General features: G+C 56.9%; 1 protein-coding gene across 5 annotated transcripts in view; it reads left to right on the top strand.

The window, feature by feature from the left end:
• TTC7A (tetratricopeptide repeat domain 7A) overlaps nucleotides 1-23,219 on the top strand; it is a 116,289-nt gene that overhangs the window by 58,828 nt on the left and 34,242 nt on the right. For all 5 annotated transcript variants that reach the window (XM_087863372.1, XM_045787928.2, XM_045787929.2 and 2 more), the window contains 5 exons: nucleotides 1,823-1,927; nucleotides 11,334-11,451; nucleotides 12,518-12,575; nucleotides 13,772-13,844; nucleotides 15,667-15,827. In XM_087863372.1, coding sequence (XP_087719498.1) covers nucleotides 1,823-1,927; nucleotides 11,334-11,451; nucleotides 12,518-12,575; nucleotides 13,772-13,844; nucleotides 15,667-15,827 — 515 coding nt within the window. The remainder of the gene's footprint in view (nucleotides 1-1,822; nucleotides 1,928-11,333; nucleotides 11,452-12,517; nucleotides 12,576-13,771; nucleotides 13,845-15,666; nucleotides 15,828-23,219) is intronic.

Raw genomic sequence — 23,219 nt, forward strand, 5'->3', positions numbered from 1 at the left:
ACATTGGCTGTGTTGCTAGGTAACCAGCATGACAAAAAAAAATACAAGAAAAACCAAGCTGCCTGCCCTGACTGTGGAGTCCTCCGATGGCTCCTGAAATAGCAACGCTTTGTGGTCTTTGTGGGGTGAACATGGACGGTCAGGGTTGTAGAACCTTCACTTCAAAGTTAGAGAACCTTCAACCCTGCAGAGGTCAGCAGCCACCCAGGGAGGCCAAGGGGAGCCCGAGGCTTGCTGTGGTGTGTGGCCAGGGGGCCGTGGCTGGGGGGCTGGGAGTGGCATTCACAGGAGAGGTGGGTTGTCCGGCAACTCCTTCAGGCCCCTCAGAGGCCCCCTTCGCTGCAGCTCAGGCCGGTCTCCCAGCCTGCCGGAAGAGGTCATCTGACGCCCGCCTGTGCTGGCTCTCACACCTTGGTGGTACCTCTGGAGGCGCTGGGGAGGGTGAAAGCCACCGAATGGTGAGGAAGCCTGGCTCACGTAGGGCTCAGTACGTGGGAACTGTGGTCACACACATGCCCCTGCCTACCTGGGGGTCGCACAAGTTCGGAGTGTGCACACTTGGGGGGAAGGGGTGTCACTGTTGAATTTCTTGGAGAAGTGTCAGAAGCGCTCAGTGCTGTGTGTCTCGTGTGTGTGTGTGTGTGTGTGTGTGTGTGTGTGTGTGTGTAGCAGGGAGACCAAGGCTGCTTCTCCTGCCCAGGTAGTCACCACAGAGGCAGGATAGGGCAGTGGTTATGAGCGTAGAGCCAGACTGTTCAAACCCCAGCTCAGCCATGTATGGGCACTATGGTCTTGAACAAGCTACTTAAATTCTCCGCCTTTCAGTTTCCTCATCTGTAAATAGGGGACGTGACTCACCTACCTCGATGGAGAGTTGTGAAAATTAAATTTATAAAGCACTTAAAACAGGGGACGGCAGACTTTCTGTACAAGGTCAGATAGTAGACGGTTTTGATTTTGCAGGCCAGTCTCTGTGGAAACTCGTCTACTCTGTCATAAAAACAGCCGTAGGCAATACATACATGAATGGGCGTGGCTGAGTTCCAATAAAACTTTATTCACAGGAGCAGGCAGAGGGCCGCATTTGGCCTGTGGGCTGTGTTTTGCTGAGCTCTGACTTCTAACAATGCGAGGTGCATAGTAAGATCTGAATAAGTGTCAGCTGGTGTTCTGTTTCTCATTGTGACAGGGAGTCTTGCTGCCTGCCTGTGGATGGTCTCCCCGCCTCCCCCTCGTCCCCCTCGTGGCCATTCTCAGTAGGTCCATTCTGGCCCCATCTCTGCAGCTGAGTCCCTGGAGCCTTGGGGGGCCCCAGATTCCTGTCTGGAGGTTCTCTCTGCCTCTGCCAGCTTAGCTTCCCTCCTTGTCCTCTGCCAGTCATTATGCCCCCTCAACTCCCCACCACGGCCTTGCCTCCAAGTTCTGTGGAGCTTCGGCCTCATCTTGTCACCTATAAACCAAGGCTGTTGAACTCAGAAGTTTGAAAGAGCCCCTTTTTGCCTCTAAAATTTCTGTGGTTCACATTTGAATTCCTTTAGAAGCGCTTGCACCTGTCGTGACCTTAGCTGTTGGCGCATCACCGGGGCAAGGCTCACAGCCTCCAGTCTCCAGCTGCAGAATCTGAGGCCTGGGAGGGATTTGTCTGCCAACGTGACCTGGGCTCCTCCCACTGGGCCCTCTTCCTGCCTCTTGGGAGGAAAGGGGTGCAGAGCAAGGACTGGCGACTTGGGAAAGCACCCCCCCTCCCGCTGTAGGCACAAGGTACCCAGTCTGTCGAGACCAGGGCTGCCAGTGATGGTGTCATCTGCGCTTTCTTCTGCAGTCGGCCTACGCCGTGTCACTGCTGCGGGAATGCATGAAGCTTCGACCCTCGGACCCCACCGTGCCCCTGATGGCCGCCAAGGTCTGCATCGGGTCCCTGCACTGGGTAAGTGAGCTGTGGGGGCAGGGCCCAGGTCCCAGAGGCTCCTGTGGAAGGGTGGCCGTGGGCATGAGATCGGGGCACGCGCATCTTGCTATGTGAATAAGGGGTGGGGGGTGCTTGGGGAGCTGTGAGGCAGACAGGCCTGGAAGGAGGAATCTTCTGAGAAAACCAGCCTCCGTCTGCAACAGTAGGTCCCCCAGCTCAGGCTGGCATCAGGTTTATGGTTCAGTCTTGAGATGTGGTCTCCAAAAAGCCAAATGTGGGGGGGGGGGGGGCACCTGCCCAGCAGTGCAGTAGTGGAGGACTTGGAGCACTGGGCCGGCCATCGTTCGGACGGAGGCTCACGTTACTACAGGGGGCAGTTCTGCATGGGCAGGACTAGAGGGTGGCCTCTTCTTTTGAACCCCTTGTTCCTTTTGGCTCCAGCCTGTGGGTCCCTGCCCTGTGCTCAGCTGCCTGCCAAGGGCTCTGCTAAGGCGGCTGAACAGTCAGGTACACCCTGTCCCCACAGGCCGGGCTTTCCTGCAGCGGTGCTCTGAGTTCCTCACAGAGGCCAGCAGCGTGGAGTCGTGAGAGGCACTGGGCCCGGGGCCCTCCCCTCCCCAGGCTCCCTTGGTGGCTCCTCTGAGCCTGTGGGGTCCTGGGGTGGAGCCTCTACGAAGGTGTCTCCTCCTACTGGGAGCTTCCTTGAGGCCACATCAGCCTCCTGATGTCAGGGGACATTCTAGAACAAATGCATCCTGTCCGGCCTATTGGCCGTCTGCCCCACCCACCTCTGTTCTCTCCAGGCAAAATCGCTCCAGTGCCTTCATCTGCCCTCCAGGCCCAGTGTCTCCCCAGAGGGAGCTGCTCCCACACACAGTCCTCCCCTGACTTTTTTCCCAACCCCCCAGCCCACTCTCACCATGGTTGGGTGCCCAGCTTGTTCTAGGCACCAGAGGCCAGGCTCCAGGTGCATACAGCAGGCGCTTCAGAATTAGTAGCCTGTCTACCTCCTGCTGCCACTCTCCCCCCTTAGGCATCCAGCCCTAGGAAGGGAGACTCCTGTGTTCTAAGCCTTCCTGCCAAGTCTCCCAGGGACTGGAGGCTGGCCCCAACCCTCTCCTGGGTTCCCGCCTTGCCACCGCCCCTGGGGGCCTTGTCCTCTCTTTGCTGCAGAGAAGACTGCCTCCCTAGCGTGAGGAGCAGCGGGGAAAGAGCACCTCCCCCTCTGTCTCCTGGTTCTCACATTCCTGTAGCTGAAGTGCCTGCATGGCCCGGCGTGGCCTCATTCACTGTGAGGGATAAGGGGAGGGGTGCGTCGGGCCCCAGGCCCTAGAGGGTGGTTCTCGTGAGGGGGATGTCCGGCAGAATGACCTCTCACAGGCTCCAGGCATTAGGAAGCGGCTGCACCATGAGGTGGGTTAGAGTTTCCCTGCCCACCCCCCGGGTGGTCTTGGTATACAACCCAACCTAGCTGTGCCTCGGTTTCCTCATTCATAAAATGGAAAGAGTAACAGTCTGTTCCTCATATGTGGCATAAATGACATAAAGTATGTAGAAGGCTGGACGGTCAGGAGATGCACAGAGGAGGAGGCCTTGGACCGTGGAGGGTTCAGGCCAGTGGAGGGTTCCTCCATCACTGTTTGCTTTCCCCACCCCGTGATTATTGGGGAAACCCCCTGCTCCCCATGTCTCTCCAGGGGGCCTGTTGGCATCCTGCATCTTACGGGTGGGGAGCTGTGGGGACGGGAGTGGTATGCGGGTACCAGCAGAGACACCCAGACTGCACACTGTGACAGAGGGCTGTGATGGGAGCCAGGGGACACGGAGGCGGGGGGGTGGGGGCTTGCAGACCCCTCACTCACACTCCTGCATGTTCCAGGGGCTCCTCAGAGGGGCTCACATCCCTCACCGGACGAAGCCCCAGGTACCCGCCTCACCGAGCTGCGGCAGGGGAGGGCCCCTGTCCTCCCCAAGGCCACCAGCTCTGAGGTGGCTGTGGGTGTCCACCCAGCCAGCAGCCGCCCTTGCCAGGAAGCCTAAATTTAGGCCTTCCCGCCGTGGAGGAGCTGTTTCCCTCAGCAGCATAATTACAGTCATTACATGCATTCAGATTACATGGTAATAAAATTAGGATCCAATCAGTCCAAATTGAAATCAGATGAGTTAGGAGCAAAGTCATCAATGACAACATAAATAGAAAAGCCCAAAAGGAAACTTAAACATGCAGACTTGTCATCAGAATCGGGGAAGAGGGTGAGCTGTTTAACCTCAGCTGAGAGGCATGCATGGCTTTGGGGGCTGGTTTGAGGCAGGGTTTAATTTGGGTCCAGGCTCAAGCCAGGTCCCATTAGAGGGACAGGGGGTGGCTCCTGGCAGCCGTCCCTAACCTGGAAACCCTGGACCTCCCTAAAGCCCCCGTTTATACCTGCCTGGGACACCTGGCACATTACATTCTGATCTCCAGTGTCTCTTGAAGGCGGAAGCTGTCTCTCTTGTTGAAACCCCAGCCCAGAGTTCATGTCCAGTGCTCAGTGGGTAGATCCTACCAGCCTATGAGCGTAACCACTCAACAGCCAATTCTGCTTTACATGGTACTTCCCTCCCTGCTAGTCGGGGACCTTCTTTCCTTACCAAGTCTGAGCCCTGAGCCTCTCTCCCCAGCGAAGAACACTGCATGTGGTTAGATGTCTACTCATATCTTCTAGAATGACTCTCACCCCAGCTGGCTGGGAGGGATGGGTGTGGGAAGTCTGCCTCTGGTTCAGCGGTTCTCAGGTTCCCAAGTTGGCGCTGGGCAGAGAACAGACCATGGGTAGCTAAGGGCAGCCTGTTCTCCAAGGAGGCCAGGAGAGGGTGGCCCAGCACTCTCTATTCCGGGGCCACAAGGAGGAAGAATGTGTCTGACCTCGACGGGCAGAGGGGTGCTGGTGCTTGGGACAGAGACGGTTCCTGAAAGGCATCTGAGGCCACCTCTGTCTTTTGCCATTGCAGCTCTTCTGGCTCACGGCAGCCCCAGTAGGCCCAGCCATTGCCCAGCCAAGCTCCATGAGCAGGGGACAGAAATCTGGGGGTGGACAACTTGGCCCGGGTTGCAGGAAGGGAGGCTGAAACTGGGACATCTGAAAAACGAGCCGTGCTGGGTGAAACCGGCCTGGGTGGCCATGTGCCCAGAGGTGGAACACCTGCTGTCCCCACGTCCTGTCCCCATGCCCAGAGCCAGCGTGGGACGCCCAAGGCTGAGCCTGGGTCTGAGAGCAAGGTGGCCCTCGAGTCATGGTGCACCAGGCAGAGGGACTGCTCAGTCGCAGGCTGGCTGACACAGGGTTTGCTGCAAGGTGATTGCACCCGGGGCAGGCGTGGGCTCAGGTGGGAGAGCACTGGCCCCAAGGCTTAGCCTGGGCTCCCCTAGGCAGGGGAGGGCATCCCGACCTCTGACCCGGGGACAGCAGTGCGTGGCAGCCTCACGCCTTGGCACGGCCGATGTCTTGCCAAGGTTCCCAGCCAGTTATTTGGGGCAGGAAGGAAAGAGAGTTGTAAATATTTTTTTCGGATCTCTGCAAACACAATTATGTAAAATGTATGTAATTTAAAAAGTGGAGGCTCCCGTGGGAGGATAGGAGATGGGGGTGTGCGTGTGTGCTGTGTGTCACACATGAAAGGGGAGTCATGAAGTGGGAAAGCAGGCCGTGCTCTGCTTCGGAAATGTCTGTGGTGCTGTCTCTCGGCCTCTTCCCTGAGGGGGCGGGATGAAGTGGGGGAAACAGCGCCCGCAGGCTTTGGAGGCAGAGAGGATAGCATTCAAATCCCTCCCCGCCCAGGTAGTAGCTGTGTGGCTTTACGGGAGTCATTCCCCCTCTCTGTGCCTCCTCTGTACCCTGGAAGCAGTCACATCCACCCTGTACAGGTGGGGCTCTGAACAGCAGAGCCGAGGAGCGTCGCTGCCTAGCCCACGGCGGGTCCCTGATGAACAGCAGCCATCCTGCAACAGCCCCTTCAAAATAGCGGGGTCGCAGAAGGGAGGTGCTTTTGTGTCCTTACCTTCACGTTTCCGAGTCAGGGCTGGCCTGAGCCAGGAAGATGAGGTGAGTGTTTATGAGGCAGGGAATCAAGAATCCCAACACTCGGCCCCTGGCTGTGGAAATAAGGCAATTTCATCCAGCTCCTCTCAGGAGGGGAAAGTGCCCTTGCCGTGGAGCGGTTAGCAACAGGTCCCGGGCCCCAGGGGAAGGGCCAGAGGAGACCCAGAGATGCTGCTTCGACAAGCTCGGCAGGCTCCGAGAGGGACTTTCTCCGGGTCCCGGCAAGGGAGGAAGAGGCTGAACTGCCAGGGGTACAACCTCTTTGGCCCAGTGCAAGATGGATGAGGCAGCCCAGGGAGTGGAAGGCAGCCGAGCAAGAGGACCGTGTGCGAGCCAGAGGCCCGTCTGTGTGGGCACCAAATTAGGAAGCCTGGAGAGCCGTCGGAACTTGTGAAGTCATGGGAACGCTGCCCTTACTTCTGGAAAGCCAAAGCAGAGGGTCCAAACATTAGAGCCTTCCATGCATCCTTTTCCCAAATGGTCAGAGAGGAAGAAAGTGAAGAGCCACGGAGGGCGGCTGTGACTCAGGCAGCTCAGAAAGCTCCAGACGTAGGCTCAGGAGACCCGGGGTGGACACCCAGTCCTGTCACTCACTCACCACATGGCCTTGGATAGGTCCCCTCAGCTCCCTCTGCCCCAGAACCTTCAGCTGTATAACACCTGTGCCATCAGGCACGAAACCACTCTAGAATGGCAGGGGCATGGGGGAGGGGGTCTCTACCTGGGGTTCATGGCAAAGTGACAGGGCTGTTGTAGGTAAAGGAGATAGTAAAAAGCAGTATATCACTGAAAGGAGAATGGTTGAAAAGAATTTAAAACCCCGTCACCTTGGAGGAGTTTTGATGAGCAAGGAGAGCCCAGCACTGTAACCTGAGATAATCTTGCAGAAACAGCAGGCCCAACTTCAGAGCCCCCAGCTGTTGGCTTTCAAGGCCACCAGAGAAGTGACTGGAGATTGGAAAGGCCGAGTGAGGTGGTCCCAGGGAGAAAGATGTCGGGGGTGGCTGGAGGTGGGGCGGGCACCGCTCAACTCAGCCACTGGATTAGAGCTGTGGCTTTCACGTTGGAAGTTGAGACCTATTAGTGGGTTGTGAAATAGAACTCTTTTTTTTTTTAAGATTTTATTTTTATTTATTTAGAGAGAGCACATGCACAGGGGGAGGGGCAGAGGGAGAGGGAAAGAGAGAATCTCAAGCAGACTCCTCGCTGAGCATAGAGCCCGACGCAGGACTCGATCTCATGACCCTGAGATCATTACCTGAGCTGAAATCAAGAGTCGGACGCTTAACTGACTGAGCCACCCAGGCGCCCCTACAATTCTTTCTTAAGAAAAAATTGAAATAGGCTCTCAGGGAATAGGACAGATATATCCGCGTGTATTACCCACAGTGGGGGTGAGTATTGTGACAAAGAATAGGTTAGTGGGTATATGTGTGTCCTGGACCCTAGGGAGAGAATCTGAGGGTCTGACCAGCTGGCACAGTGGACTGTATGGGGTTGTGGAGACCCAGCTGATCCTTGTGCGGAGTCTCCTTTTCTGACTAAGGGTTGGGCAAGAGACAAAGGCAGGCAGCAGTACCCCCTTTGGATTCCAGCACAGTCTTTGCCACCACTTAACCGGTTTGTCAGCGAGGTCAAGTACAGGGGCACAAGTACTCTTCTCAGATGGTCCTTCCCACATCTGTCAGGCTGAGACCGAAGAAAATTCTGGAAGACTCAACTAACTATAGATAGAAATTAAATCACTAATAATAATGGTTTGCCTTTATTCAAGCACTGCTCTGAGCATTCACAGTGTCTTATCCCATTCAGTCCTCCCAGCAACTGGATGTCTGTCTGTGAGGCGACACTTGTACCATTTTATGGAAGAGGGAACTGAGGCACCGCAGACCAGGATTTGAGCTCAGGAAGTCTGCACCAGTGCTTGTGTTCTTAGCCTCAAGGCTGTCATCTGCGTAGAGAGCTTACTCGTGAGGGCAGAGCTAATGCTGGACTTGGGTGGGCTTTTAGTACTTCGGAGCAAAAATGACAAAGCCACATTCTCGAGGGCATTAGGATTGCCACTCATGTCTTAGAGCAAGGGGAATGGTGCGTTGTGTGTGCGTGTGTGTACACACACACACAACATAGATATTTCTTTAAAATATATTTACAATAAATGTAAATTTTGGATTTTTGTTTTCGGGGGTTTTTTTGTTTCTGTTTTTGTTTTTGTTTTGCTCTGATAGCATTCTTTCCTTCCACTGGCCAGTTAGAGCACCCACATATTTTAATACTTTCTGTCATCATATTGTATATTGTCATACTTACAAGAACTGACAATTTTTTTTCCTTCATTATCCCTGCAAGGACTCCACAAAGCAAAAAGCTTGCTTTGTAGTAGGTCATAGAAACCAAAATAGCGTTGGCCATGTAGGGAAAGGGTCATTCAAGCTTTGTGTGTGCTGCCAGAGCGACCACAGTACATTCAAGCTTTGTGAGTTTGATTTGAGATGAATGCTGACACTGTGCTTAAACTGCACAGACAAGGCTGGCAAGTACTGGCCAAGGAAGGCTCCTGACCTGCAGGTCAGAGTGGACCACAGATTGGACAAGCTAAGGATGTATGTTTTCACTTATTTTTAAAGATTTATTTATTTTAGAGAGAGAGAGGGTGCACATACAAGTGGGGGGAGGGCAGAGGGAAAGAATCTTCACGCTGACTCCCTGCTGAGCACGGAGCCCAGTGCGGGGCTTGATCCCACGACCCCGAGATCGTGACCTGAGCTGAAACCAAGAGTCGGACACTCAACTGACTGAGCCATCCAGGCTCCCCTGTTTGCACTAAAGTATGGTGAGCTCTACTAACCCAGAATATGATGTGTATGAACTAGAGAATGACTTTTCCCTGTTTCCCAGTAACTGTTGAGCTTTCTTCCCAGCACCTTCCCTACATGAGTTGCAAGAGATAGAAGCTGGCATTTGCTGAGTAGAAGGACATGGTCATGGGAACAGTGTATATACATGGTTGCAGTAGGTTTCTAGATTCTATAACTTGTACTTGGTGGTTTGTAAACCAGCTTGCTCCTGTTTGGTGCGTAATGATGCCTAAAGACAGTGTATGAAATGAGTTGCATCAGTAATGGGATATTGGGGGGGGGGTCAGTTTGCTCACTTAACCCTTTTCTTGGTGCCTCCTGTCCTCCCTCTGCCATGAGTCTTCCTTGGACAGCCACAGCCACATGACTGTCCTCTTGGGGCTCCACTAGCCCCATGCCAGCATCACACAGTGGAGCCTGAATTAAGAGCCACCCTGTCGTATGGGGTCAACTTGCAGGACTTGCGTGTGAACTCATCTGGGCATCCCCCTCCCTGTCGTTGGGGCCCCCCAGCTGGGCCCATCACAGAGCCTGCTGCTGCAGAAGCCTCTGCGAAGGTCTGTGCAGAGGAGCAGTTGCGGGGGAGGGGGGTGTCCAAGTCTCCATTTTGCAGAAGAGGACCTTCGGGGCACAGAAACGAAGTGATCTGCGCCAGGCCCCACTGCTGTTAGGTGCTGGGCGAGGCTCAGAGCCTGTGTCTGGGAGCTCATCCTTCAGTGCTTTTCTCTCCACCTGGCTCTGACTGTAGGTCCCCGAAGCCACCCCGCCCCAGCCACTGCCCCAGGTCCTGCTGGGCCGGGTGCTGCAGGACACTGGTCTTAGCCGCTACAGCCACGGGCCCGCCTGGCCGGCCGAGGTGGGCAGCAGGCAGCAGAGGGGTTTCCTGAGCTACGGCCTCCCCCAAACCTTGAGTCCTGGGGCCTGATGGTGTCAGAACTTAGGTCCTTAGACTCCCTACTCCTCTCAGTGACCAGCCCCCCAACTTGGAGGTGGCCCGCTGCCCAGGCCAGCAGCCAGAGCACCACCACAGGGGGCTTTAGCATTGCCCTGGTCAGCATGCGTCAGGCGGCCTAAGTCAGGGATGGTGGACAGGCCTCAGAGGGATTCACCCCCCCTCCTACCATCTCTGTCCGGGCTATCTGCTCACAGGCTCTGCTTCCTTGCACTTTGGTTCTGTTGTTTCCCTCCCTGCACAGTGGGATCTCTGTTCCTTCAGCCCTTCCCCTGCACAGAGCTTCCCATGGCTGTGTGCAGAGGGCACGCTTCCCCAGCGCCCCTCCCCTCTGCTGATGGCCTCTGTCTGAGGGTCTCAGCTCCACATTCCAGGGACAGAGGGTCTACCGGCGCCCTGGCTGTGGCCAGTGGTCAGGCCACAAGATGCACAGAGCTGCCCCTCTCCTGCCAGGGTGGGGTGGCAAGGACAAGAACAGGGCAGGAGCAACACTGGCGTGAATGCCAGACGCCACCTGGGGTTTGAGTCTAGCTCCCTGGTTGAATGTAGCTCCCTGATGGCCCTCTGCTGCGGGCAAGACGCCCCACATGGGGCCGTGACGTCTGGGTGGCAGTGGGGCTTCGGGTATGGTCCCTTCAGCCCCCTAGCTGTGGGGTGGTGCCAGTCTTTGTTCTCGGTGACACTGACGCCAGTACGCTGCCATGCCAGGCACAGGGACAGATGACATTCCTGGGCTGGGGAGGAGGAGGGGGGCCTCTTGGAGGCCTGTGGGCCATGCGTGGGCATGGCTGAGACCCCCAGCTATCTCCCACCTCCCTGACTGGCCTGACCACTGTGGGGGCCCCAGGCAGCTTGTGAGGGCTGCCTTGTGCGTGCCCCTCTTCATGTCATGTGACTTGTGTGATGGGGTGTGCACACGTGACCTGCGCCAGTTGGTCTCTTTCCAACTCGAACGGTTCCTCCTGTCCCCAGGACAAAAACAGCCTCAGGCCTTTTTCCCCTGAAAAGTGTGAGCTCCCTGTGTCCGGGAGCAAGCTCACAGACAGAGCCCAAGTGGCAGGCTGCCCATTCGGCAGGGTTGGCGATGTCCCCAAGAATCAGTCCCAGGGCTCTGCCTGCCCCCCGGCCCCAGCTTCCCTCTCTTTGCTGCACAGGGCAGACACAGACAGAGGCCAGATGGTGAAAGGAGCTGTCACAGAGTGGCCTGGTCCTGGGTCCCCGCTCTTGGCAGAATAAGCTCTAGGGAGCTAGGCTGTCTGGGGCGAGGGAAGCTTCTCCCTGTGAGAGGTAGCACCCTGCGACGCTGAGCTCAGGCCCTTGGGTTGCGGGTAAGAGGTCCAGAGAATTGCTGATAGAGGAAACCGCCTTATTTCTTCTACTTAGGGTGGTATGGTCTCAGACAAGCCACCCGGCTTCTGGTCGCGCTGCCCACACATGAGGAATTGCAGTTCTGAGTGTCCAAGGCTGGTGACTGAAGGGCTGCATGCCGAGGCCAGGAAAGCCCTCCTGGTGACCTATGCCTCTCCTCTTTGCAGCTGGAGGAGGCAGAGCGCTTTGCCACGACAGTGATCGACCTCGGGGAGGAAGCTGGGGAATTCCTTGCCAAGGGCTACCTGGCACTGGGCCTCACATACAGCCTGCAGGCCACTGACGGTGAGTGCCAGGGCCTCGGAGCCTCTGCCTGGGGGGCTCAGGCTTCCCGGTGGCCTCCCGGGCATCTTGTCCCACCAGTGCCCAGCACATCTCTATTGAGTACACACACACACACACACACTCTCTCTCTCTCTCTCTCACCCCTCAGTCCCATTTCCACTCTTTTACCCAGACTTCATCACTCTCACACATGCCCTCTTCATGGACCCACCCTTCGAGGCCAGGTCCCAGCCCCTCGGCAGAGCTGATACCCGCCTCTGGAACTCCTGTGTGCCCGCAGTCTGTAATATGCTGCCCGCCCGGACCCCACAGTGTCTTTATTCTGTTTTGCTCTTACCCTCAGCACTGCTTTGACCTTCTGGGGTCTTTTAAACCTCCCTTGACACATGGCACAGTGCTGGGTACACAGTCGGTGCTTAATAAATACTTGTGCTTGGAGGATAGGTTCCACTCCTGCCGCCCCGAGGCTGGCATTCTTTCCCGAACCCTGCCAGCTCAGCCGCGTGTCCCCCCATCAGTGAGGCAGCCACCTACTTCTGTATGCTTGCAGGAAGGGGAGCAGTGGGGTCCCGTGCAAACTAAACCTGGAAGAGTAATCTGACCAGGACGGGGCTGGGGCCTGGGTGACAGTCATTTTAAAGCTTACCAGGTGGTTCCGTGTGCAGCTGAGACTTCAAACACCTGCCCTTAAATTTTAACACTGAAAATTTGTTAAAAATGGTTTAAAAAGAAGAGCCCTGTGGGTAAGGAAGCCCCAGGAGGCAGGCATCAGCCCGTGGAGCCTGTCTCTCCAGGCTCAGGTGGCAAAGAAGGTGAAGGAGTGGAGGGAGCCGGTGTGCTGAGTCACATGCTGGGAGGCTGGGGCCAAGTGGACGCCCCACACCCTCCGCCGGTGACTAGGGTGGTGGGTGGCAGCAGCGCAGAGCTGATGGAGTGCAGGATTTGCCGGATGAGGCCCTCATCGGGCCTCTCCCTGCAGAGCTTGTGCCCCCCGGGATGGGGCAGGGCTGGGCCTGCAGCCCTTCAGCACGCCCTCATGGCTCTGTCTCTGTCTTGTCTCCTGCAGCGACTCTGAAATCCAAGCAAGATGAGTTGCACCGGAAAGCACTGCAGACTCTGGAGAGGTGAGGGGACCCCCGGCCCAGCAGAGGCACCAGGTGGCACGTTCACGCACTTTATCTCCCTGGACCCTGTGGTGGTGGCAGAGTGAAGGTTTCCAGCCCCAGTTCATTGACCAGGAAACCAAGGCTCTGAGAGCTCACGCGGGAAGCAGGGACAGGCCTTTGGGGTTGGGTGGGCAGGTGGAGCCCTTCAGTGATGGTGGGGCACCCCTAGGCTCAGCCCCTCCCCTCTGGAGCTCAGGGCTCTAACATGGGAATCAGAGCCCATGGATGTTGTGAGAATTCTGAGATAAAGCTGGAAAAGCACCTTACATATGTGCCTTAAGGGTAGCAGGGGCTCAGAATTGGTGTTTGCCTCCTGCCAGCCCCTCTCTGACCTGAGGGCTGTGAGAACCCCCCACACCAGTCCTCACAGACATTTCCTGGCAGTCAAGGTCCCGGAGGGAAGGAGTGAAGGGGATGCCAGAGAAGCCCCTCCCCTGTGCTGGCCCTCCCTCCTTCCCTCCCTCCTTCGGACCCATCCTTGCTAAGCCCCTGCCTCCTCCATAGCCTTGGGTCCCGCCTGAGCATCCTGCCCCCCGCTCCTCTGGCCCATCGCAGGGCTCTCCCTGTGAGCCCTATGAGTCTTACTCCCCCCAAGTACTGCTGTGGAAGTTGCTAGCCCGGACCCCGCCCTAGACATCTTGTGCCTTCCTACAGGAACATACAGCACATCCAGCCCCTCTCTGGGGCAGGTTGTTCCTGAACCCAGGGAGGTAAAAGTCCCATCCAGGCCAATCCCCACTGAGCTACTAGGGCCAACTCCTCATTCCCAAGGCTTCGCTACCAGAGAGGCCATTCCCAGCCCCTCCACCTGCAGGAGTGTTCCCTTCTGTCCTACAGTGGAGAGGTCAGGCTCCAGGCTCCATACAAGGCCACCACAGGGCCTCAGCCAGGCCAACAGTTGCCCAGAGGCAAGGGCCATTCCCCACTCCCCAGTCCTCCCCTCTCAGATGGCGCCCTGCCTCGGCAGAGCCAACTCTCTTGGAGCCTGCTGCCCACGGGCTGCCACCGCCATCATCCCCCGCCGGGCACCCTCTGAGAACCCCCGACATTTCGCCCTGCAGCACCCAGCAGAGCACTGGCATGCGGGAGGCCCACATCACACACTGGGTGCTCAGTCCTTGCTCGCTGACCTGTCACCCCCTCTCCCCATACAGAGCCCAGCAGCTGGCGCCCGGGGACCCCCAGGTCATCCTCTATGTCTCCCTGCAGCTGGCCCTCGTCCGCCAGGTGGGTTGTCACATTTCCTAACTCCCAGGTCCCCGAGGGCTGCGGAGCTGCTCCTGCCACCACTGCTTTGCCCAGCCACGTGACCCTTTGCAAGGGACCTGACCTCTCCAAGTCCCTGTTTTCTTGTCCGTTATATGAGCACCTTCATACTGCCCCTCTGAGAGACCCAGTAAGGATGAAGTCAGAAACTGTGGTAAAGCCCAAGGTGGGCACACAGCAAGGGATTATTCTCTGCCCTCACGGCCTCTTGAAGAGTTCGGTCTCCTGAGAAGTTGCTGAGTGACCACAGGAAGCATTTATGTCTTCACCTTCCACAAAGCTTGCTCCGTGGGGCTCCTGGCTTTCAGGTCTGGGATGAGGCACTTGGTACCTCTCTGGCACTCTCGCCAAGGACCATCGCTCTGCTCTGGTGTTCCGAAGAACACAGGCGCGAGTACCCGAGAGCACTTCATTTTCAGCCCGCTGTAAGCTCCGGGGCTTCTCTTGCCAATCAAGTTTGTGATAAACCTTTGGTGATACATTTTTCTAGTATCTTTAATTATCCAGCCACCCCTGATGGATGTCTGTCCTCCCAGAGAGATGGCAGCGCCAGGCCAGTGGAGCCTGGCTCCCAGTTTCCTTGGGGACCCCAGATGCTGGGAGCCTCAGGGAGCTGAGGACCGTCGCATGGACACTAGGCTAGACCTGGCCCACCCGGGTGTCTGATAGCCTCCAGCCCATCCTGCTCAGAGCACGTGTGGCTGCCTGAGCAGTGACAGCTGTGGGTTTGGACACTCGGCCCCGAATAATGGGCTTCACTCTGGAGAATCACCAGGGAGAAGCAGCCTTGGGGAGACACAGGCAAGCTGAACCAGTGACCACAGTAACCTTGCTTCCTGCCCTTTCCTTGAACTTTCCATAAAAGGAGTTTCCCATGGGTGGAGTCAGGGCCTGGACCGAGTACTCACAGTGTGTGCCGAGGCTGGAGGGAGAGGGGACTAGGGACCTAAGGCCCCAGCTGGCCTGCACCATAGGCCCCTCGGGGAGCACGGGAGGCCCATGTCTGAGGTGTGGTAAGGAGCAAGACTTTCTGGAAAAGACTCCCTGGTTCCTGGGAGGATAGGGAACGGATGTGGAGAGAGTTGCCGGAGCCGATGCAGTCGCCAGTCCCAAGGGCATGAGAGCACACAGCCCTCAGGAGGAGAAGGAAGCATCTTAGCTCCGCAGCTGCCTGGGCTCTGGGGGCTTGAGGAGGGACAGGCACGTCCCACAGGTGCAGGACTGGGCAGAATGTTCTCGCACGTCGTCTCACCCTCTCAGCCGCTGGCACAGGCACGACCGTCCTCCTCACTTTGTAGCTAAGAACTGTAGCTCAGAGCAGTCGCCGGAAGGTTCTAGCTAGGAAGTGGCCGGGCCGGCAGCCACGCCCCTACCTGACCCCTGAGCCGAAGTTGTGGGTCTCTGAGTAGGAGGAGGCATTTGTGTGTGGTCTCCATCACTGCACGGACAGGTGCAGAGGAGACCCACCTCTGGGTCTGCACCCAGGGACCTGGATGGCCTCCTTACGGCCCCCACATCCACCCAGATCCTCTGTGCTGCACCCTAAACCCGCTCCTCTTTACCCCCGAGCAGCAGTGGCTGCCCGAGCCTGATCTGGGACAGCAGATCCCTCTCGCCATGGTACTTAGGTCTGTGTTTTCTGGTCAGAGCACCAGCCCCACCCCCAGGGCCCAGGGTCTCACTTGAGTCTGCTCTGTTCTCATTGGCCGGCGCTGGCACCAGAGTCCTGGGGGGAGGGCTGGGCCTTGGAGAAGGTCACTAAGCTGGCAATCTTCTCTGGCAGATCTCCAGCGCCATGGAGCAGCTGCAGGAGGCCCTGAAAGTGTGCAGGGATGATGCCAGCGCCCTCCACCTGCTGGCGCTCCTCTTCTCGGCCCAGAAGCACTACCAGCACGCCCTGGACGTCATCAACATGGCCATCACAGAGTATCCCGAGAACTTCAAGTGAGTTCCCTGTGGACACTGCTGGGGGTTGGGGGCTGGCCTGCCACGGACACAGGTGCCCTCGCACACCGCTGCCACACACTGATTAAGTGCCCACTGCGTGCACACCCCCTGGCTGGAGGGTCAAGGCCAGGCGAGGCCCTGTGGGGTCAGAGAATGGCTCTGGCGTTCTGGGCTAGGAGGCGTCGGGGGGAGTGGTGAGCTCTGCGCAGCAGCTGCGGGCTCCACGGGGGCTACGTGGACCGCAGAGGAGACTGTGTTCAACTGCACGTGCTCGAGCTGCTTCCACCCCGCCCTGGGCTCTGCCTTTGAGCCTCATGGGCACACTAACTTGTGTAACTTAATCATAACCCTGATACAGCCAGCCAAGGATGAGCTTCTAACACTGGCTGGGCTGGCGAGGCCAAGTGAGCCATCGCCCGCCTCCAAGCAGGCCGTGGGCATTGGGGGAAAGGGGTTCTCTCCTTCCACAGTAGTCCCGGCCTCTCCCTCCATCCTTGGCAACTCCACATCCCCCAAGGCCACACTGCCTAGACGTCCCTCCTCTTTGGAGCAGGGTTCATGCTGCATTTGGCCCAGGCCATGGTGGGTATGGCAGGACGAGACTTTCCTGCCCCCTCCTATACACAAACAACCCACTGCCACCCAACCAGGACACGGGGGAACAAGATCCGTGCTGGGCCAGCTGAGGCAGGAGGGTGCGTTGCTCTGCAGGAGGGAATGAGGAGGTCGGTCATCTTTTGATTTCTGCCCTCTTCCCCCAAAGCATGTGACACTGGGTATAATAGACCTTGTTTCTCTGAACCCTGTGAGCCCAGGATGAGAGGCCCCTGAGCACCCCATTCCCACTATGTTCCCCCTTCGGGTCTGAAGGAGGGCTATTTAGCACCAGCCAGGGGCTGTTTTCCTTCAGAGAGCAGAAAGAAGCATGGTCCTGGCTCCCTGGAGGGGGGACTCACACTGGCAATGGAGACAGGCTCACGAAGAATCAGGGGAAATGGGTGGGCGCCACAGCCGTGTTAGGTGATAAAGGGAAGCTGCAACTGTCCCAGCCCGAGGAGGTTCCCTTCATGTGGGGAGCCTGGGCGTCTGCCTCTGTCCATCCCTAGCTCATCGGGGCCAGAGCTGGCTTTCCCGTGCCTGTGGCCGCCTTCAGAGAATGCCATGGGTAGCTTTGCCTGCAGACCTTGCAGGATGACTGTCTTCACCGAGGCTCAAGAAGGGTGTTTTGGGAGCATCAGAGAGCCCTTACAGTAAGCACCCCAGGGTGCCCCACTGAAGAGCAGGCTCCAGTGAATAAAGCCAAGGGCGGGCGTTCCCCCTGCAGGTCAGCCCCACTTCCCCTAGTCCACACTGACCCTCTGCCCGCAGCATGCTGACTCCTGACCCTTCCTGTCCCCCCGCTATCCTGTCTCAGGTGGGCTCGGCTGCCCACAGCTAGGTGGAGCCTGTTCTTTGCATTCAGGAGATGGCCCTGACTCTTGGCCTCAGCCTGCACTTGGGAGATTACTAAAACTGAAATCGGTTCACTCGAAAAGGCAGGTAGCTTAGGGAATACTAAAACACAGGTAAGATAGTGTGTGGACAAGAGATGAGTTCCTTTGTCTCACTGTGCCAGCATAATACAACAAGACCTACTGTGTAGAAGTTTATTTTTTCACTTTTAGTGGAAATGCACAAAGGACAAAGGTCCTCCTCTTCCAGTACCAGTTATCTCGCTTTTTTCCAAGCTCCATTCTCACGATTGTCAGACAGAATCTGACCCACTGTCTGCTGCCAGCCATGCGTGTGCTTGTATATGTGTGTACGTGTGTGTGCCTTGTGTTCGTGCGTGCGCACGTGTGTGTGTGTGTCTGTGTGTTTACTGTATTGTCAGTTAGGCTTTGATGGAAACAAAAGCAGTGCGGAAGAAGATCTTAGACTCCTAGAGTGGGGAGGGGTCCTGGCCCTGCCCCAGGTCAGAGCATGTGTCCTAAGAAGGAGAGGCTGGGCCTGGCATCAGACGTTAGTTGACCAGCAAGTCCTTTTCCCAAGTGCAACATTACCCGCCAGTGGAGACTCTCTGGGGGCAGAGGGGAACAGAGCTGTCCTGATGGAAACGGGGCAGGGAGTCTCATGCTGCCCACCTGGCCCTTCCTCGGGCCCCCAGTCCCAGCAAGGAGCCTCACATTCCAGCACCTGGCATCTTGCTGCAGTGTCTCTTCCTTACTTTCGGGCTGAATGCCCTCTGCTGGCAGAGTCACTCCCCCTGGCCTGATGTGGGGAGGCTCACGGCTCTTTCTGAAAATCTGCTTGGAGCCCACAGCGTGTGGGGGTTGTGTTGGGTTTGGAGGGCGGCACTCTGGCTCTCCCTCAACCCCCAGCCCACCTCGGGAGAGGTGCCACCTGCCTCCTGGGCTCCTTGGCTGGGTGAGGAAGCCCCCTTCTCCCCAGTCTTCCTCCCCCTTGTTGGTGGTGTGTGTGCCCTTCCCCTCAAGGGTGCTTCTCCCCCCTCCTACCGCCACCTCACTCAGGGGCTGACTCCTTCACCAGGAAATGCTTCACTCACTGCAAGTGTCTTCGTGGGGGTTGTGGAGAGCTGGTCCTTGCCGAGGTGGTGACTCCCCCTCTTGAGGCCCATGGGTGGGCTTCTGGGCCTCCAAGAATGCCTAGACCTGAACCCTAATAGTTGGGCCTGTGTGCCTGTGTCCATGGAGATGGCTTTCACCAGATCTTCTATGGGACCCTAAACCCAAAACAGATCCCAGTGCAGATTGTGTTCTTGGTCAATTTGTAGGACAGTTGTGCCCCTCTCCATCGACTGTGTCCCTACTTCTGCCGGCAGTAGCCCCTGATGGGGCAGGCTCTGCATGAGAGCAGAGCTGCCCAGTCCAGACACCATGAGGTCACTGCCGGGGCATCAGGGGCTTGCGCCGTGGGGCTGGCAGCAGGAAGACCTCTCTGAGGTCCAAGCCCAGGGAGGGAAAGTGTTTAAGTCCCATCCCTAGGGTTCTTCTGTTTTGTGTCTCTGCAGAGAGGCCTGGGGACCAGAGCATCCCCTTCTCCGTGGTGCCTCACTCTGCAAAGCCTGCCCATGTAGAGACATGATAGAGAAGCAGTGGCAGATTCTTTATCTCGAAGCCACCATGAGCCCCTCCCCTCCATGGCCCTGAGGACCTCTGTCTTGATTGGAGCCAGCCCTAAAAGGCTGCAAAACTAACTAAAAAAAATAAAGGGTGCATTTGGCCTCCTAAACTGTGAGATAATACATTTCTGTTATCTTTAAAAAAAAAAATCAATCCTTAAAAAAAAAAATATATATATATATATATATATAGGAGGTTGGGAGTGGGTGTGGAAAATCCACCTACCACACAGCTCTGTGAAGTGACCATAGAGCATGACCATGGCTCTTTGTGAATAAGGCAATCCCGTTGCCCGCAGATGGGACAGCAGAGTACAGAAACCCGTGGATTAGCAGGAAATGTCATTGAGCCCATTACCGGCCAGGGATCACTGAAAAATGTCATTGCTCTTCAACTGAGACTGCACCCTGCTTCTCCAGCTGCTCCCTGCACCGGGAACAAGTTCTGTGTGGCCCCAGCTGTTGCCACGGCAGATCGTTCACCCGCCAGTCCAGTAAATACCATTGCAGCAAAACAAAAAAATCAAACCCCCTTCACCCTGGCCTCCGTGTCTCCAGCAAGGCCTCCGTGTGAGGGCACTTACAGACCCGAGCTCTGTGTGCCACTGGGAGCCCCCCTGAAGGCTGCTCTATGGGGCTGAGGCTTTTCAGAGGCTCTTCTCTTTTGCACAGCCTGCCCGTGCGTTGGCTCCCAGAGACTGTCTTAGTGAAGGAAGAGGCTGGCAGGCCAGTGTTGAGGGTGGAGGGGGCCTGGCACGGCAGGTGTGAGGGGCGGCGGCCAGTGGGTGGAATGGAGCCCTTTCTATGGGAGCTTATCCCCATGTGAGGGCCACAGTGGGGCTCCTGCCCTCGCCGGGTCGTGCTGTCTCTCACCTGTGCCACCGCTAGCAGCTTGATCAAATGCCAAACAGTGACATCTGTCCTGCCTGCCTCTGCCTCCAAGGCCTGTTGTGAGATTCAGACAAGAGAAGGTCTTGCAGTGGGTTTAGAAGCGCATTCAAGGGCAGCAGCGTGGAGGGGTCTGGAAGGCAGCGCACCAGCAGTGTGAGACCACGGTGTGGGGCCCGAGGGCGGGGTGCGTGGCGGCGCAGAGCTGGGGGAGGGCTCTGTCCGTGCCAGGCCTGGGAGGCACAGGCAGAGTCAGGAAGCCCTGTGAGAGGTGTGGGAGCTCCTTAGCTGCCCGGGAGGCCACGATTCCTCCAGGTAGGCTAAAGAGTCCTGGAGAAAAACCCAGCCCTTGCGGAGCTGAACTTCTGAAAATCCCCCTAAATTCAGGGATTAAAAAGCAAAGCAAAGAGGATCTTGATTTCCGGGCTGCGGGATGACCTTTAGTTAATGGAGCTTGGGTTTAAAAGGCAGAAACGTGATGAGGCAGAGACCGATGGCCCGCGGGGACAGTGTGAACTTGGCACGGGGGCCACCAGGCACCCTGCACAGCTTCCTGAAATCCTGAGGGCTTCCGACTAAGCCCCAGACACATGTGCTGGCCTGGCCGTCCCTGGCCGTCCTGCAGGGGGCCTCAGGGGGCAGCTAACTCCCTATTTAGAGCCGGTTTCCAAGCCCACTGGGCGGAATGTGCGTGGTCTTGTCCTGTGCAAGCTCGGAGACGCCTGTGCTATGGGAGGCAGGGGGGAGGCTCAGCTGGGGAGGGCAGGGATATGGGGTCAAGGGGAACAGGCTACTGATAAGCATGGTTCCTGCAGCTGGGGCTTCAGGGCCACTGGTTTTAGGTAACAGATTCCTTATGCTTTAGTCAGTGCGCTTGTAGTGAAGGTCACCATGGTAACCAAACAAAATTCCTCGGGCTTCGTGATGGGAGCTTTCCAATAACCAGCCTGTCAGTCACTGCCCCCACCCAGACCTGGCAGCCCGCCAGACTGGTTTTGACAAACCCAGACCATGGGTGGACTGGGCGGTGGTGGAGGAGGCAACTGGCAAGACCACCTCCTCCCGCCCCACCCTGGGGGTCCCATTAGGCCCCTTTGGGCAGTTTCTGCCTGGCCCAGCCCAGATCCCGGAGGAGAGGACTTGGAAGATCCTGGGGGAAGATGTGTCAGAGCCTGGGGGGCAGCCCCCCAGCACAGGAGCAATATGGCCCTCCCTGCAAGCTGGAGCTGCCGTGTGTAAACACCCTATCGGCCCAGCCATCTCCCCCAGGAAGCCTAGGCTGTTTTGGAAAATATGTGAGCTGATAACTAGACTGAGCTGGGGCCAGACCTTGGCTGGTTCTGGTTGAGGCTAACTGTGGCCTCAAGGGCACCTCCCTGGTCTACCTGGCCTGCCTCACCTTTTTCTCAGGTTATTTCTATTGGTGCATTCCACTAGGCAGAAGGATCAGAGTCCCGGGCCTGTGTTCACATTTCTGACTTAAACCCGGTGTGTTTATTGGATGGCTCTTAGTAAGGGCTACAGTGGATCAAAAAGACACTTAAAATACCAACACTCCAGTGAGGGGGCTGGAATCAAAGGTATTAACACAAACATAGTTTATCCCTTTGCTGGATTCATTAAACATTTTTGGCTAGCACAGCCCCCACCCCCCCCCCAGGACAAGAGCCAGGAGTTAAACTTGCAGGCCCTGTGGCTGAGGGAAGTGTTAAGCCGGGCATAATCACTGGCCCCAGCACTTTCTTCCCCAAAGGTCAGTTCCTCATCAGCTAAGCTGGTTTGACATTCAGCATTTCCCTTTGCTTGTTGTTCTATGGACGCTCCTGTGATCTTGCTCTGTGGGTCTGTCGTCAGGGGCCTCGGTCTCCCCCTGCCAGTCCGCTTTTGCTCAGACAGGAGGGTCGATGACCCAGGTGGTTTGGTTTCGGGAAGAGAAGAAGGAAAGGAAGGTATTATTTGCAGGGTTTTTTTCAAAACGAATTCTTAATTTGTTTTGAGGTGATTTCAGCTCTTTGTTTCCCCGATCCTCACTCCCTGATCTCCCAGCTTACAACGTTTGCTGGAGGCAGGCATTCCAGCCCAGGCCCAAGACAAAGCCTCTCTGCCCCAGGAAGAGAGGGCATTGTTGCCCATGAGGCAGGGCTGGCCTCCCCTCTGCAGTGGGTGGTCTTTGGGGCCCCAGGGTCTGCTTCCTGGGCAGAGGTTACAGACCAAGGACAAGGTGTTTGCTTCTTGGTGATTTATACCAGGCTGGGACCCTACTTTTCTTCTACCTAGGGACCTTCTTTCTGGAAGTTCTGACATTCCTGAATAGTCATGGAAAGGCTCTGGGGGGTTTGTGTTCTTATCTGGCAAGATCATGCGTTTGCGTTTGGAGAATCATCTGGAGATAACTGGACAGACGTAGGCGGTGGCTGAGGGAAGCAGGGCCTGGAGACCTGCTGGGTCAGCCGTGGGTCAGCACAGATAAGAAGGCCTAGCCGTCCAGTGAGCCGCAGGCGTGCTTCGGTGCAGGCCTGCTCTCAGAAAAGCCCTGAGACTGTTCTCCAGGTGGGGGCAGGGCCCTTGAAGCAGGAGGAGCTCATTTCAGGAAGCAGAAGCTTGCCGGCTGTTGATTTTAATACTCCAAAGTTAGTTCATTTTGAATGAATTCATTAAGAGGTGGTGGATCGGTGTGAGCCTCAAAAGATGAGGGTACATGGGTCAGTGCATGCTCCAGACCCAAGGGGAAATCATTGGTTTTTAGGGCGAAGAGCTGCCATCAGGGGCCCTTCTGTGTTGGGAGTTAGTCTCTAGCAAGGTAAGAAAGCTGGGCTTCCCTCTGGCCCTCTGCCTTTCAGGGAGGTCACTCCTGTTAGAGCCACTTTAAAATAATACCCTCAAAGAGCACGTGCCTGAGTGTAACCAGTTGATTTCCCTGGTGGAGTCTCCCAGAGGCGTGGAATTGGGAGGAGTGTGTGCGACCCATGTCGCCCTGCCCCTGCCTGGCTTCCTGGGCTGCTGGGTAGAGCCAGGTGTTGGAGCCAGGTGACCCCAGCCTGAATGGGGGCGAGGGGCTGGGCCGACTCCTACCAGAGGGCCTGCTCCTTCCCTGCCCCTGCCCCTGCCCCCATCCTGTCCTGGGGTGGGGCCTCTGCGCCTGCTCCGCTGGGCCTCCTGCCCTCCGTCCAGGTCATCATCCCTGCTGGGCCAACCAGCAGCTCTACTTTGCCTAGAAGCCCCCCACTCCTCACCCCCGTTGGTCAAAATGGAAAGCTGAACTACTTGATTGAGTACTGGATTCTCTACTGGTTTGTTTCCCAGCTGCCTTAGATACGCCGTTTGAACTATCCCTTGAGAGTGGAAGCACCTTTGGAGCAGGGACTGTGGCCTCTGCCCTG

This window comes from Ursus americanus, chromosome 7 (genome assembly GCF_024610735.1).
Source record: "Ursus americanus isolate L20-20 chromosome 7, mUrsAme1.1.p, whole genome shotgun sequence".
Classification (NCBI taxonomy): Eukaryota; Metazoa; Chordata; class Mammalia; order Carnivora; family Ursidae; genus Ursus; species Ursus americanus.